At 41.5% G+C, this 17,839-nt stretch overlaps 1 protein-coding gene across 3 annotated transcripts in view; it reads right to left on the reverse strand.

Annotated features, from left to right (window-relative positions):
• Positions 1–3,498: 3,498 nt before the first annotated feature.
• The window catches only part of ABI2 (abl-interactor 2), a 36,899-nt gene continuing 22,558 nt past the window's right edge, over positions 3,499–17,839 (reverse strand). For 2 of the 3 annotated variants that reach the window (XM_009332176.1, XM_009332159.1), the window contains 4 exons: positions 14,545–14,703; positions 10,087–10,173; positions 9,588–9,761; positions 3,499–3,792 (listed from right to left, as the gene is read on the reverse strand). In XM_009332176.1, the coding sequence (XP_009330451.1) occupies positions 3,617–3,792; positions 9,588–9,761; positions 10,087–10,173; positions 14,545–14,703 (596 nt within the window). In that variant the 3' untranslated portion in view covers positions 3,499–3,616. The remainder of the gene's footprint in view (positions 3,793–9,587; positions 9,762–10,086; positions 10,174–14,544; positions 14,704–17,839) is intronic. The other variant, XM_009332168.1, reaches the window with a different exon arrangement.

Below are 17,839 nucleotides of genomic sequence, written 5' to 3' on the forward strand. Positions count from 1 at the left end.
AAAAAGAAGGAGGGCAGGGAATGTGTGAGATGCATGCAATCTCAGCCATCTCTCTTAGGCTGGAACGAAGGCACCAAAATAACCTGCTTCGGCACTAGATGGGGACAGACTCTGTCTGACCTCCTCTCACACAGGCACCATGGCAGAGAGGCAGCTGTAGTTAATAGCTTTGTCCCTGGGGCCAAGAGCAAGGAAGAAATCTCTGATACAGCAAACCAAAGCAAAATACACCGCTAGAGGATGCTGACCGATTTCTGTGCACAATGAAAACAGCTGGCTGGGCTAAGGCAGCTCTCACAAAGGGAGAAACATACCCACTTTGGCCGTACAGCACTCTTTGGGCTATTCTGGAGCGTCTCCTTCCCCCACCTCTCTCATGCATACACACTGCTGATTCAACAGCCTGTGATGCTGAACACCTTCAGCTGTGGCGGCAGAACTCAGTGAAGAGATGTTGTGCACCTATGTGAAATACTGAGGTGTTTCCTCCCCCCCCTCTAAAGTAAACACGTAAATTAAAAAGAGGGGGCAGGGGGAGAAGGTTTTGGAGAAGGAGAAGTACAAGGGACAAAACTGGAAACACAACCCTCACTGACTTTACTAGCATGCAATCTATGTAACATTAATATACAAAGCCTGTTTACCTTGGCCGGGTCTATGACCACTACATCATCCCCAAACAAGCCACAGAATTAAAATCTGTACAAAATAAAAAATATGCATAAAACTCAACAAATTTCTTTACATTAGTACTGCATAATAAAGCATAAAACCAGCAGGAGGTGACCCAAAAATTCCATCCACAGCAGCTCTTGCAGGATAAACAATTCCACATGCTATCAGCAGGGACCAAACTAACCCCTGGCCCATCAGACTAAAGCCAGTTCTTTACGGAGCTTCTCGCATTCCACTTTCAAGGTTCTGCAGCCTCATCTTCTGTGCTGAGCTCAGCTCTGACAAGCTTTCAGTGCTTCCCAGAGTTCACACCAGCTGAATGAAGATTAGATACGGGTGTGTATCACACACAGTGGAAGAACACACTATCCCCACGCACCTGTCAGAAGTATTCAAGCGCATGCTCTTACACAGACTGAGTTAAAGACACATTTCACTAACGTGTGACCTCCCAGCTGGAGCATGGGTGCACAGGGAGAGAGGTTCAGCTCTCACTTAGTAACTCGCTAAACTGCCATAACTTGATGCATTTGAGCACTGTGTGCTCAGTCTTTACCACAAACACACCCAGGGCAAGAGAAACCAGGAAAGCTCCGATAGTCCTAGAAAACACAGCCACCCTGTGAGCACCAAAGGCTTGCGCAATACTGCTGTTCAATCACCTGGGCCGCTAGCTGGGCTGCAAGCACCACCTCCCTGTGCAAAAAGTGTAGACCTGCCCTATGACACCAGAAACAGTCCTTCCAGTGACTGCACAACCTGTGTTTCTAGGCTTGCTCCCAGAGAAACAACGGGCTGAGGGAACCGAACATGGCTGCTTCTGTTAGTCTTGCTGCGAGACAAAAGTTTTCACGGAGGAAGGTAGAAGGGTACCTGTTCTGGCTAACACTCAGCCCAAACAATAATGCTGTCAGCTTCCAGAAAGAAGGCAACAGTGTCTTGGCTACACGGCTGTGGCTTGAGCAGAGGAGAAAGTAGCTTCTGTCTTCACACCAGTGTCTTCAAAGTTGTACCTCCTGTAGGCTTCAACCAAACTAGTTCCTTACGCACTGTCACAGGAGTTAACGCACTCTTCCGCAAGCTCACAGCAGGTGATCAAATTCATCCATATGCCACAAACACATCTCACCTGATTGTTTCCTCTTTCTTCCCCCTTGAGCTGCTATGGCACCTCCCTGCCCAGGTCTGCACCAAACCTGCACCTCCATCCTGATATTATACTGATTACCAAGCAAGGGGATTGGGTCAATTACCTGTATCATTGCCAATACTGTCACAAACCCAGCCCCGCTAGCGGTCTCTTGTGCACTGCTGTTTTACACGCAGGCCTCAGAAGACAGCTGCAGCATTGTCTCACCTTTGACAAGCTACTGGTGGTACCAGCTGGAACCTGGCCAGGCGACAGTCAGAAGTTGTCCGGGAAGATGCCCTGGCCCAGGAGGCTCTCACGATACAGGGGTCAGCTCAATTTGCAGGCTAACAGGACTGCAACAGGAGGTTTAATCAGTTCACTCTGTTAATGCATGACGTTTACCCAAAGATAACATTTAGTCCTTCCTAAGGGCAGACTAGTACAGCCATCACTTTACATTGATCTGCTAGGCAGAATCACTGAGCAGCAGTTTTAACCGAGACTAGATTAAAAAGCAAACTATCAACACAAGGGGCTACAGAGCCTTCACTTGGTATTACTCCACCCCAGATCCACCACTACAGCTCAAAATATCTATTTCTTTATAATAAACAATGGAGAGGGCTGGGGGAAGAGCTAGGACTACTACTAGTTACTGCTTGGATTTCCATGGGAAACCAGTACACACAACAGCCCTTTTTACTTCCACTGAAGAGATTTTGGCAACAGACATGAAGACGACAATTGCCGTTTGTCCTGCCTCTGCACAGGGCTCTCACAGTACATATGCAAATCTAGTAATCAAGTACAAAATAGCCAATTTACAATACCTGATTGGATTTTTAAGATTATATTGTGCATAAGACTAAAGTTGGGGGTAAGTTTCTCTAGTGCAAGCAGGCGTGAGCAGATTTGAACCTTAGATCACAGCCCCTAGAGTTTATCCTCAGACCCCAGGAGGACCTGTAAACTTTGTTTCGCCTTCACCGTCAACGGCATCTGTGAGTTCTATTTAAACCGGCAGCACCCATGGCGAGTAGCTTGCTGCGGAGAGGAGCACATTTACATCAGTGCAGAACACAAAACAAATCTGTGGCATTCAAAAGATGAGGAAATGGGGGTGGGGGTCCTCTGGGCTGCAGCCATCTTAATTGTCTAAACTGAAAGGTGAGTGAATGAAAGCCAGCTCTATGTGCCCCTGTGTCAGCTTACATGTGCAGAGCAGCTGCAGAAGTGTTTATGTTAAAGATGTATCCAGCTATCTGCAAGTCAGTTACAGGAACGGCTCTGTGTAAAAGTCCCAGTGTTTGCTAGCACACAACTGTTCTTCCAGCTGCACAGGAGCGTAGTGTAGAAACAGGAGGGATGTCCATCGGCCAGTAACCCTTCACCGCAAGCATCCAGGACATCCCAAGCGCCAGGCACTGCTGCCAAGGGTAGTACCATGAGGGCACACAGGATTCCTGAGACAGATCCCAAAGCCTGTCAGAAGTCAGAATTCGAGTGAAGTATCAGCTACTCAACGAGTTTGTTACATCTGAATGGATCAGCTTAATTCAACGTCAGATGGCTCAGGATAGCCTCTGCTGGCAGCCGGAGGAGCCATTTGTTCAAACAACTCAAATCACTATTGTCTTATAATGAGGGGAGAAAAGAAAGAAAAAAAACAAAAACAAAAAAAAGCAAAAGAGTGGTTGTTACAATTATCCTTCATTCAGTTATACTGGATGGGGCCCCAGAGGCTGGTGGGTATCTGGGAAGCCCTCACAGCTCCTGCAGCAGGAGATGCAGTGTTCTGTCCTCTCGTCTTCACTCTGAGTAATGCATGATTGACTCCACATAGTTCCCTGGGAAGAGCCCCGTCACTCCATTCATGACCCCCTCATACCAGCCGTCATCATTTTTCTTGATGACATAAATGATGGCACCTTCCTGAAACGAGAGCTCATCTTCTTTGTCCTTCGTGTAGTCATAGATCGCCACCACTAGGAAAGAACAGAGCATGACTGTTAGGAGAGGTACAGGGAGGAGAAGGATAATCAACCTGCCTCGTACAAAGTTCTCCACATTCAAGGCAATTTCAGAGAACTGCACTGCCTCACCTCTGTGTGTGCAGAGTGACCTGCTGAGAGGGGCAGTTTCTTCAAACCCCTTTTATAAGAGCTCGTGCTTTGAAGCACATGAGCCAGGACTACTTTAACTCTTCTGTTCTTACTACTTCCAGACCCACCAGAGGAAAAGTTTACAAATATATAAACTTTTGGTGTGGAATGATACAAGGAGGTGGATGTAACTCCCCATGGCTATGATCACTCAGACCTACTCCAAGATTCATGTATTAGATATATGTGCTAAACCAGATCTCTGCACAACTAACAGTCAACAGGAAAACATGGAAGAGGGACAGTAATAAGAGCTCTCTTCAGATCACAGTAAGAATGAGCCAAGGCTAATGTCCCAGACTTCCATCTACCTTAGCTACTTCCACATTTATATCTGTAAAATGCGTATGTAGTACGCTAGAAGTCACCCCCAGGGTGTAACAGTGCCAAGGTGGGCTCCTAGCCAATTAGGAGCTAGGAAGAAGTAGGGTGGTTCTCTGAGACAAAATGTACGTCTACTGTATCAGGACATTTTTCTTACAGCTGCAGAACATTTTACTGAAGACACAAAAGCTGTTAGGAAAGTCAAAGAAACTGGAGAAAGCAGTGGCAAATACTAAAGAGAACATTGTCCTGAAATGGCAGAAACGAGATGTCAACTTGGTATGTTCTTCCATTCTCAGTCCTATCATTATGTGTTCCATACAGAAAATTAGCTATGCCGGACTCTGAATACTTTAACAAATAGTGTCAGTCACTGCTTTGAGCACTTGGCAATGAAACATGCAGTGCTGCCATTGAAACAAAATGGATGTCGGACAGGGATCCTACAATCTTGTACTGGGGATAGAAGGGAAGATACTCTAAACCAAAGCAAGGAGAAAAAAAAAAAAAATTAACAGCATGTACTCATGAGCACAGTGTCCAAGAGTCCTACTAAACTCATCATGCTTTTCAAAGGAAAAGAGATCATTTCCTTTCAAGGGAGGCAAAGGAATCAATGCAAATATTTACTAGGGAAACCTGGATCCTGAAAAGATTATAAAGTAAAATATACAAATCAATCCTGGTGGAGAATCAGAGTATGTACAGAGAATTTTTTTTTTTTTAAATAAATCTCCCAAACAGGAGATTTGTATCATTTGACCAGAGCATATGTAAAAAACATTTCTGGCTCTACACTTATACCAGCACAGTTAAGTAACTCATTTGAACTAGTTTTAGACATATCATTCTAAGGAAACAAAACACAAATGGAGAAATGAGTACATTTTTAGCTTGAAAAACAGAAGTCGCTATATGAATACAGGATACATTCAATTAAAGTCCTTCAAAATTCCTTTTTAACTGCCTTCTATACCTGTTCATTTTAAAACATTTCTTCCTAGATTCACTGTGCTGTTGTTCTTCATTCTCTTGATAATAATAATTCAAGGATCACGGTAACTTCCAATTTCCTTCTTTCTCATTTTGAGTGTACTCTAGTCCCTTCTAATACTGGATGGATTCATTATTTCATGATCACAAGTAGGAAGCTCTTCCCTAAGTTTGTGATGAAAATTTGCTTCTTGTTAAGCCTCTTATAAAATTACCTGAAGCCTAGTTTTGTTTTTACATCACCATTGCTTCCTCCTGCATGTTACTTTTGTACTGGCAACGCTCCTCTCTCTAAAAGACTGTTTAATCCTTCTGTCTGTAGTCCCACCAGTTCAAGCTGTGAGCTTGTCACATACCACGAGTTACCAGGAGCCCAGGCCAGTATTGCCAAAAAGGCTCCAGAGGAGACAGGAAGCAGCAATACTGACTCAGGAGGTGGCATTCTTCCCTGAAAGACTGAGCCAGGACCTCTTTTAGTTTTTATCTGAACACATTTCAATGCAGATATGAAAAACAGAATTACTCATTTAGGTTGACATTCTTCCAGTCAGTGATCTTTGGTTCTTCAACAATTACAAAGAGTTTGGCTGAACTCTGTTACATCAAACTGACCACAAATGTAGGCCAGACTGATTATCCAACTGAAATCTGATAGCTGTGACCACGCACTTTCCCTATGTGGTATGAGGGCAATCTTTCCTTCTGGATACCCATTTCTGTTCATCTGGTTTGCAAAGTTGGGACATTTTCTTACCTTTTCATTCCACACACCCAGACACACAGCTCAATGGAAAACTGCAGTGCGCTTTCCTGGACACTGCTGGTTGGCTGTTGCTATTACAGCCATGTGGTACCGTCCTCAAGTTCAATATCCCCAGTAACTGTATCCTACCTAAAAGTTTCTCCATCTGTTCAAAATGGATCTGCTATTCACTTGGTTCCTCAGCTGTAGGTTAGAGCATGTCTTAATGTTAAATATACCTCCCACATCCCTTTACAGAACAGGATCATACTGAATCCCATCTCAATACATAGCAACCCTCTGTACTTGACACCTCCTTCCATCAGTTTTGTCCGCTTTGATTCATGTGGCACAGAAGACTATTTACAGGAACTTAAGGAGTTGCCATAGGAATAATTACTTTGCAGAAGATAAAGCATTATTAGTTCACAGCAGGATAAGTATACACATTCTTTGAGTATGAAAGTCCTCTTTTAGCATGGGGCTTTTCATTAACTTTAAAGCTTGTTTGCTACAAAAAAGATCACAGCCAAGCACTTCTCTCCCAACTCCAGCAAAGCAGTCAAATCTCAAGACATAGGCTGAATGTAAATAGAGCTATTCATAGAACTACAACAGAATCCACATCTATGTCAGTATCTCTTTTTTTGTGGTATCCTAAAACTACAATGTATGAAGACTGTTAAATAGTAAGCACTTTAACTTTTTATTACTTTTATGAGTGTTTCTAAGAACAGAGCAACCTTTTAGATGTTTTAGTCATCTAGTTTTCAAAATACAGACCAAATTATGTTTTTGCATGGGACTCTACATCAATGCAAAAGAATGTTTGGTTTCCTATACTTCTGCTTTTCTGCAGGAAAAATGTTCTGATGAAAAGCCTGACTTTCTCCAGCTTATCTTTAAAGACTCCCATTACAGTTTTGCTACCCCACGTGATTCTTCCCGTAAATATCAAACTACAAATGCCTGGACTGCCTGCTGAGATGGAACAGATCTGTGCATATATGCACCTATATAAATTATTTTAGTTCACAAGCTCATAGAAGTCACACAGAAAAGCAGATCAGAACAATATGCTATAATTCAAATGTCATTATTTCTTCAAACAGAAAGGTGTTTTCCCAGGCCACGTGCCACACGATTTCGTGGCTTCTCTTCCCCACAAACACACACACACACACACACGCTTTGCGTTAGTATGAAACATTATAAACAGGCAATGCACATCAGGGTCCTCCTTTTTCTCTTTTGCTCCTAGCTGAAATGCCACTGAAGATTTGCTGAGGGCCAGGTGGCAGGAATAACAGAAACATAACAAAGAGTGATACGAATGTAGAATTAGGCTAAAGAGTGTCTTACGACTGGAAAAATACAGAGAAAAATCTTGAGACTCACTCTCCTATCAAAAAGTAACATGCCTGCCATCTTCATCCAGCACAAAATACATCAACCACAATGAAACTGAGCAGATACTGTGCATTCTCAGAACTGCCTGATAAGGAGGAGTTCATTAAGTAATGCAGCACATCCAGTATTTGCTGAAATGATCTGTACTGGTCCCAACCTGAAGAAATTTGCCATCTTCCCCCAAAGAAAGAAATGCAACATCAGGAACCCCACCCCACTCCAAAACCTGATTTTGTGAAGCCAAACTAATATCAATAATCAGGAATACCCTCCAAACTGCACAGCAAGAAGAGTACTTTGTATATGAGATCCCTTTTTCCCTCTCCTCCCTCACAGAAATCAACTTCCCTGACAAGAATAAGCTGAAGCAGCTTTTAATCAACAAAGAGCCTGTGTGCATCAACAGAATAATCATAGAATCATAGAATAGTTTGGGTTGGAAGGGACCTTTAAAGGTCATCTAGCCCAGCCCCCCTGCAATAAGCAGGGACATCTTCAACTAGACCAGGTTGCTCAGAGCCCCGTCCAACCTGATCTGGAATGTTCCCAGGGATGGGGCATCCACCACCTCTCTGGGCAAACTGTGCCAGTGCTTCACCACCCTCAGTGTAAAAAATCTCTTCCTTATATCTAGCCTAAATCTACCCCCCTTTAGTTTAAAGCCATTCCCCCTTGTCCTGTCGCAACAGGCCCTGCTAAAAAGTTGGTCCCCATCTTTTTTATAAACTCCCTTTACATACTGATAGGCTGCAATAAGGTCTCCCCAAAGCCTTCTCTTTTCTAGGGCTGAACAACCCCAACTCTCTCAGCCTTTCTCCATAGGAGAGGTGTTCCATCCCCCTGATCATTTTCGTGGCCCTCTTCTGGACCCGCTCCAACAGGTCTGTGTCTTTCTTATGCTGAGGGCTCCAGAGCTGGACGCAGTACTCCAGGTGGGGTCTCACCAGAGCAGAGTAGAGGGGCAGAATCACCTCCCTCGACCTACTGGCCACGCTTCTTGTGATGCAGCCCAGGATACGATTGGCCTTCTGGGCTGCGAGCGCACATTGCTGGCTCATGTCCAGCTTTTCATCCACCATAATAATGACACTTGCTGTCAATCAGGGGTGTGGAGAGGTCAATAGATAAAGCGAGTCATGTGAACACCCTGCAAGTCAGCCACTTTGACAAATGGTCTCAGCTTGTCAGCAAAGCCTGGGTACTCCTTGCACAAAACACTTACACCAGCTAGATAGAGGGTGGGGGAATAACAAAAAGTTCCCACATATTCCTCCATCTCCCTCAGGAACAGAATATTTTCTTTGGGCTGGAGTTGGCAGGAAGTGCCTCTTCCATCTTCTTTTCCTCCCCTCCCACCCCCCAAATCCTGCACTGGGTCTATCTTTGTGTCAATCTTGAATTTTTTTCCCTGATGCAGACTGAATGTTTCTAACAGTCACTCAGCTGAGATGCCAGGTTGCTTTGAAACATTAGATTTTATATCACCCTTCACTAAGGGGTACATGACCCTGTTTCACAGGAGAACAGGCAGTAATTTTCTCATATTCAAGTGCCCCTAAGCCATTTACCTACTCAGCTGATTTTACCTGTAGTTTTACTCCAGCATGTTTCCACACACCTGCTTCAGAACTGGAAGACATCTAAATGCAACCACGCAGCAATGCCTCAGTTAGTCAGTCCTACACAGACCCAGTACTTTTTAGCTCAGCATGGCCCCACACTGATGCAGCTTTGCAGCTTCGAGAGCCCCAAACACGTTGCAGCATTTCTCCAGATGCACCCATATGTTCAAAGTTCAAGTGCAATTGCAGCATTAATTCATTTTTTACCTCATATGAGTTTGATTATTAGGATTAAGCAGACTACTGAAAGGTGAGTCTTAAGTATTATAGAGGATTTAAAAAAAATGTAATTGGCCAGCTAATCATTATCTTCCCTTTGTGGAGAAAGGGGTGAAAGAGTCAGACTCAGAAGAGTAGCTTAACTTTTGTTCTTTAAGTTTACATTTGGAGGAGCACCTCTACCACAATACCAAATACTGGCTACGAAGGAGTCTAGGCAGACTCCATGTCCAAAGCAGGATGGCAGGAGCTTATACCAAATGTTGTGACAACCACGCCCCTACCATCTCTACTAGCTCTAAACCTACCCTTTTCTAAGTAGGTCCTTGGTGCCCAGGGAGGGTCCTCCTCAGCATATGGATCACTGTACTCCACCACAGCTGCTTCCTCCTCCTCATAATCCTCTGGAGGTGGGGGTGGAGGTGGAGATTCATCCAACACTGGCTCATCCACAGGTGGTGGTGGGGGAGGAGTATCTGAAACTGAAAATAAGCAATAGTATAACCACGGAAATGTCTCTAGAACCATGGCAGCAGGTTGAAGTAATACTTCCTATCCCAATTAGTTGCACTGGGACCAATAGTTAGAACTTGTGGAAATACACTAGAGACAATAAAATTCAGAGAAGGAAGAAGCAGGTTCCTCCAATAAAATTATTTCCTTTTCCCTCTGTTCACAATTTCAGACAAACTTGCAGAGGCAGTAGAGAAGGCAGAATTCTGGCTATATACAGACAAATCTTTCATCCACTCAAAACAAAAGCCACATCCAGTAATAAATCATAGCACAAGGAAGCAGCAAACTTACTGTTTTCTTGAACTCTGGCCACAAATCCCATTAGCGGTAACTGTGGAGTTACCTGTAGGATGGAGGGGGGAGGAGGAGCAAGGGATGCTGCCACAGAAATTAAAAAGAGAGAGGCATTCAGTTAGAAACACAACAAAGCAACGAACAGGAAAGTAGATATCATCACCACTCAGACAGTGTAGCAGTCTGCCAAGAAGCTGAGACAAAAAGGCTGACATTCAAAGAAAAATGGCTCAGGTGGTTTAAGCATATTCTTAATCCTTACTTCAAGATTTATCTATTTTTAAAATTTCCAACCCAGCTCTTTTTCATAAGATTAAGAATCCATGCTGAAGTATTTTTCTGATCTGACTATGAGAATCCCTTAAGTTGAAGTTTATTACTACAGCGACATAGCACTTTATGAACAGACCTAACAAACATATCAAGAGGATTCTCTCCCTATAATCCTCCACCTTTCAGATTAAATTGATATTTATAGAGGTGACCTCCACGAATCCACGAATCCTTAGTAATGAAATGACTAATAACTAGTTTTCTCCAAAACATAGGCCAAAAAAAACCATCAAATGAGGCAGTTATTTTAGGCAAAACAGAAAAAGACGCCTTTGAGAACTGAGCGTGCTTGGAAGACACGAGACTTCTGACCTTATCGTTAGAACAAAGCGCACTGTGCTGCTGCCAAACAACAGGGCCTATTCCAGATGTGCTGCCTCGTTTCCTTCCCACCTGATTTCACAGGCCACTGCACTGAACTCTGAACAGCCCTTTTACTGGTACCAGAAGAGCTGTCTTTGTACAATAGATGTGAATTCACATTTAAAGAATATACTATCAGCCAGTTGAAAATGTTATATCACAGAACTTTGGTTTAAACCAGGAATGAAAGTTTCAGTTACCTAGTTAAGTTAAAAAAATAGTTAACTAGTTTTATCTAGTTTTAGTATCACTTTGCAAGAGTAGTGCAGTAATATTCTTTAAGCAAGCTACAAGATTATTTTTCAGAAAGCACACCTCAGGAAAAGCACAACTAAATAATTTTCTTGTTAGTAGTGGCATACAAAAACATTTAGTGATGTCCAAAAGAATGAGGGAAAAAGGTCTACACTTCATGTACCAGTACATTTATTTAGCTCGCAGAACAGAACTAAATAAATTTCAGACTAATTCCAGAGCTGGTAAGAAAACTGCCAGGTATGATGTAGTATCTTTCAGAATTAATTCACATCATCACAGCAAATGAAAAGAACTCCAGGGCATTTAAAATTCATGTTTCAGAATGTCTTCTGTTTGCTTACTTCAGTAACTATTATCTGAAGTGCTTTGAATTTCTTCTATCACTCACATTCACATTCCTTTCACAACCACACACCCCAAACAAACAAAAAAATTCCAAAACAACAGAGCAACCATCCTTTTTGTTGCAAAATATCCTTGTACCTCTATATAAAGCAAGCTCCATTATCTCACCATTTAATTGATATTTCTTGAGAAAAAATGAAATACATTTCTAATTACAGGTTCTTTGATTTGAATAACGTGACCTCTGAGAGTATTTATTCCTTTAAGTGTAACCACAGTAGCTGGAAAAAGATTTGGTCTTGCATTTTTTCAAAGCAGGAAAAGAGAACTTGAAGTCCTACTGAAATGCAGTAATATTCATTAATTCAGCATTCTTGTGCAACTACGAAGTCCCTGCCTTTTTAATTATATGTGCTATAAAAATGTTCGTTTCAAAATGTTTCCTCTATTCAATGTCATATGGATTCACACAATTCATATTGATCATATGAGACTAGCTTCAGTTTCCTAGGTCCCTTCAGTGTACTTTGTTCATGTGCTATACGTATTTCTTCGAAAGAAATAACGAGGCTTTCGATGTAGAAAAATAAATCACTCTAGACAAGCACTCCAAGCAAATACAAAAAAATCCCTTAGTTTAGTTTGTGTAGTTTAATCAAAATGGTGATGCTAACACTAGCTGACATCATTCCTTGTTTATCTTAACCATTTGGTTTGTGCTTCAGTCTATGCACACAGCAAGGACTATCATATTATATTGACTCTAAGCTAGTTTTGACCTTTAGGAGCCAATACAATAAATATTTTATTAATAATGACTTCGTTTATAAAGTGCATCAGAAGAACTTTACTGTACCTCTGCTGTCTCAAAAGATGAGGTAAACACCAGCTTAAACGTTCCCTCCCAGCTTCCTTCCATATAGACCATTGGTAGATTAAGAGTTCATCTACACAGTTGCTGTGAATTAATTCAGAAATGCTCAAGAGCACCTTCCACTAGATTGCTTCAGCCTAGTAAGAATTCAGCTATACAAATAGTGTGTAGTGCAGACCACCATCTCAGTACTTGCCCAGTTTCTCCCACAGGGTTTTTAGCCTGTGCTGAGCTCTATACTGCTTAGATGCTGGTATCTAGGCTGCAAAGTTAAAACACTTGTTAGGTGGCATGGCTGGCAAGAGTGGCTTTGGGACAGACATATGCTGAGATCATTTAGGGTCTGCATTTCTTAATATTTTCTTTTCAGCCATTAAAAAGGTCTCACCATGAAGTAGAGAAATTATATTATCTTAGAAGTGGCATTCAAAAGAACAGGGCAAGGCAAGTATCTTTCATCCTCCTGTGAAGTGAATAAAAAAAAAATGACTATGCCAACATACTAAAACATGGAAGTCGAAAAAACAGTACCGCTTTATTGCCAAACAGCCTGCAAAGAAGAACAAGCCATAGCTGGCACACTCCTCTGCCTGTTGTAAGGTCTCTTCTTCACCCCTTAAGTTTGCATTTTCTCCCTCTCTTCAGGAATGCTGAGAAGCAATCGTGGCCCCTGTCCTGTCACTACTAACCCTGCTCCTTACAGACACAACAGTCCCTCTGTTCTTAGGGTCTTCATCAATTATGCATGCTTGAGCATCCTCTCCTTTCAAGGTACAGGCCAAAAAAACTTAGTTTAGTATAACTGCAAAGCTAATAAATTCTGTATTCCGCTAGGTATATTAAAAAAAGTCTCTTACCACAACTGCTTATTAACGTTGTATCAAGTATGCCAGTATAATTAAAGTATTTTGTTTGTGATTTACAGCTCAAGTGACTAATCACCATAATCATTATCTTCTTTTTGAGTACACAGACTGAATTGTGGTTATGTAACTTACTTAAAGTCTATTTGGCATCTTCTATGATTACCTATTAACAATGCAATGGTAGCTTGCAGAGAGTTATCCCTTTGCTAAAGCAGAAATGCACAGCAGTTGTCAGAAACTCTCTGGATATACTGAAAATCCTCTTTACTGCAAAGGTAATCCTGAAAGTTTCTTTTATTGCTATTACCCTTTCCTTCTTGCCTGTTCCCCTTCAGCCTTCAATATGCACAGAATGTGCTTAAAAAATACCACATATTTCAGGCCACTGGGCTGCAATTTAGTCATATAACTTCCTCCACCCCCCTGTCCCCAGCAGGACCATCCATTTCCTTCTCAAGTTAAGCACACACATCTCTCTGCAGGGTAGCTCACAAGCAGTCATATTTGAACCTGATCAAATCCCTTAAATGCAGATTGCAGCATTTGACCTAATTCCAAGTTTGGTGCTCAATTTAAAAAAAACCCAAAACCAAAACACCAAAAACCACCACCACCACAACAACAAAACACAAATGCACTGTAGTGCTTGCAAGTCAACATTCAATCTTGCTGGTAATAGGGCATTTCCTAACAAGAAATCTTCAGTATGTCTCCTGCATCTTTCTGTTGCTTTGTTAAAAAAAGAAAGTCTCCCCTACTCTGGTATCAAAACCTTCACGTCACATCAGCAGCACAGGGAAAAGGACTCCTTAGATGAAAAGCTACTGCATTCTGCCTGACACACAGGACACACCACTCCTTGTTAATATCTCATCCTGCTTTTTAAGACAGGTCACCCATTAAAATAACATCACCTGTGGACTTGAAGATGACACAGCTCCCTTGCATCCCATACCAAACACCACTGATGTCTCCAAGGTGTCTAATGCTTACCTTTGTATAACAAGTGCAATTTCTTGAACTGTCCATTAATCAGAAGGAAAAAGCATACAATATAAAGACTGATTAATGAAGAATCAGTGTTCTGGTGCAAAATCAAATACCCATCCCACATAAAGCAGATACATGACGTGGTGTAGTAAAGGACTAGAGCTTGTCTAGTAGGGACTGTGAGATCAAAAGTAATTTATTTGGCAACAAAGACAGTATTGTTTTAAGCTGCTTGCCATAATGGAAGCTGAATGCTCCGTACTTGGGACTGAAGCTTTGGCATGGCTACCAGCAATGTACTGGAAATTACCTGAGACTAACTGCAAGATCTGCAATGGAGACAGAACATAAGATTTCAGAGATCTATCTGAAGGCCACTCCATTCACCACTGTGTTGAATTCAACAGAGCAGAAAAACTTTCTTACCTGGGTTCTGGTTATAAAACGGTCCTCCGTTCATCTGGTTCTGAAGGCTTGTCTGTGATGTGATCGAAGGAGGACGCCGATATGGCAAAGATCCCCCTATTGTTGGGGGGGTGTGTCGAGATGCAGGCCTGTTCATGCTGTAGAACTGAACTGGGTGACCTAGGTTAGAAAAAGAAACTTATCAGCAAAGAAGAGAATGATGCCTGCCTTTTTTATATCTGCATTCAAGATTCAAAGGCTTGGAAAGGTCTTTGGTTTTTTTAAGACAGTCTGCATCCTGAGAGCAGTCAGCCAGTTCAGCTGCCAGACTGCAGACACTGGATGTCTCAATAGCAACACAAAAAACAACTCTCCCAACTCCCTGTACTCAGCACTGCTCACAAAAGCCAGTGTGAAAATACAAAGGTGTCTAAGCTATGAAGTTTCAAAATGAAAGAAAATAATTCCCAGTTATCCATTTTATATAACGTATTATAATAACCTCTTGCAAATTCGGTTATTTATAAACCTGCAAAAAAAATAACACTTCACAGTCCAGCAATTAAGCAATATACACGTACAAACTAACTGTATGCCATTTCCAAGATTCAAAGCCATTACGTTCTACAACTGAAAAACACAATACTAAGTATCCTAGTGCTGTTCAGGAAATATGCAGAGAATCATCTGGGGAGAAGAGAATGTTAGAAACTGCTTGAAGGATGGAATAAATGAAATCATACTCAAAGACCCTCTTTCAGGAAACTGTCAACTGAAACAACTCCTTAAAAACTTGCTCTCCATTTTAATCACTTCCTGTATCAAAGTAATTGATCCTGGATCTAAGCAAGCAATAAATGAAGCAAGACCATTAAGCTATCTTCTGTGCTCACATAAAGTTCTCTGGCTTATATACTGTATATAACAGTATATAAACTGGATGTTATTCCCATATGGGTTATTACCCTCCCTAACTGTTCTGCCTCCGCCATTTGTGCTAGAGGTAAATTTCACAGTTTGCAAGAAAACAAGGGAAGAAGGGATGGTCACTGTGGTTGAGGAGACATGCATGCAGGGAAGTAAATAGGGAAACAGGACAAATGAATGTGCAATTTTTTAAAAACCTGCATTGTTCTCCACTATGTTTTGATTGCTTTGCAAAACTTCACACTAGGTCAGTAAATAAAATGCAAGTTGCTTGCTGTGTTACTTGCTTCTATGAGCAAATGCATGAACTAGAGATTCACATTCCTCCTGCTTTGTACAGGTATGTACATCTCAAAAAACGCACTTTTTACAGATGAGGAAGAACAGTGGGCTGGTTTTGGCTGGCACAGAGTTAATTTTCTTCACAGTAGCTAGTATGGGACTATGTTTTGGATTTGTGCTGGAAACAGTGTTGATAACACAGGGATGTTTACGTTACTGCTGAGCAGTGCTTACACAGAGTCAAGGCCTTTTCTGCTTCTCACCCCACCCCACCAGCGAGTAGGCTGGGGGTGCACGAGAAGCTGGGAGGGGACACAGCCGGGACAGCTGACCCCAACTGACCAAAGGGATATCCCACACCATATGACGTCATGCTCAGCATATAAAGCTGGGGGAAGAAGAAGGAGGGGGGGGGTGTTGGGGGTGTTTGGAGTGATGGCATTTGTTTTCCCAAGTCACCGTTACACATGATGGAGCCCTGCTTTCCTGGAGATGGCTGAACACCTGCTTGCCGATGGGAAGTGGTGAATGAATTCCTTGTTTTGCTTTGCTTGCGTGCGTGGCTTTTGCTTTACCTATTAAACTGTCTTTATCTCAACCCACGAGTTTTCTCACTTCTACTCTTCTGATTCTCTCCCCCATCCCACCTCGGGGGGGAGTGAGCAAGCGGCTGTGTGGTGCTTAGTTGCCAGCTGGGGTTAAACCACAAGAAGCAGTTAAGAAGCAATCCACCTAGTATATAAGCTTTTTCACATTTTTTCCTAATACATCTTTCCATTGTGTCTATCTCCCTGTTACTTAATGCACTGGTAGAAATTAGTGGTGATTGGAGAGAAGGGAGGAAAGAAGAAACAGAGATAAGAGATCCTTAAGGACCAAAAACTACAACCTCATAAACAGTAAACTATCCAGTCTCTTCAAATACTTTATTTCAGAGAAGTCATGCAAGCAACCTCACTAATAGCACAGGGAAAAAAAAGATCTTAAAAATAGTAAGTAACCTGAACTTTCTCTTAGGGAATTGTGAATGTGAATTTATAGCCATTAAAATATTAATCTCTGCTTGATTTTGACTTGTCAAAAATACAGAAGCAATATGGCTTAAGAACTGGGATACTGACAGTGCATCAAAAATGGAAAACTGATTGAGGCCCCATATGACACAGCTCATCTTCTAAACATGAAAGGAGTTTAGACATCAGGATCATCTTCTGATACCAAAGTTCATCACAGTTCAGAAGCTTCTAGTCACAGTCATGGATTCTAATCTAAGTATTTTCTAATTTTATATGAACCACAGCACCTTAAACTAAATACGATTTCAAGAATGCTTCCGGCACCTGGTGAAATTCTTACTGAGACCAACACTAATAAACACACAAACCAATTAACATCATTGTGATCAGCCTCCACTATAATGAAAAGTAATGAAGGACATAGGTAGCTATACATGAATTTGCCTGTCTAAAGGAGATCTTTACAATGCAGGTGCAACTCCTCATCAAAAGCTGATACAGAACAGTGTTATGGTTAGTAAATACTATATGCTGCAACTTCAGCATATGAGAAAATGAAAAATGTAGGGTGATTTCATAAACATTAAAAAAAGCAAGTTGCAATATACACCATAAGTACCACCTATTAAAACAAAATGCTTTAGTACTATTCTGCATAATAAAAACTTGTATTTTACCTGACACTGAACATAAAAAAAATTGCCCTTTTTATCAGTTCATTGAAAGGAAACTTGTCATTTGAAAGCATTGAAGAGACAAGTCATATAAATTATACTTTGCTAGATGCACTTTTTTTATTCCATTACTGAAAGAGAATAATCAGACCCAGAACTACCAGTGCTGGTTCCCCCCAAACATAATTATTCTATGAGATTCTCAGTATCCAAACCACGATAAAATGATAGTGTAATAAATAATTATATAAATGTAAAAGTAATAAAATTATAAAATTAAATGACTGCTGTTTATAAAACTAGCACACCTTGAATTGCTTACTATAACCATCACCTTATAGTTGGCTATTAGCAGATATTTTCTAGTTACATTTAAAAAATAAAAAATAAAAAAAATCGCTGTTTCTGAAGTAACTT

Source organism: Pygoscelis adeliae, unplaced genomic scaffold (assembly GCF_000699105.1).
Source record: "Pygoscelis adeliae isolate BGI_AS28 unplaced genomic scaffold, ASM69910v1 Scaffold160, whole genome shotgun sequence".
Taxonomy (NCBI): Eukaryota; Metazoa; Chordata; class Aves; order Sphenisciformes; family Spheniscidae; genus Pygoscelis; species Pygoscelis adeliae.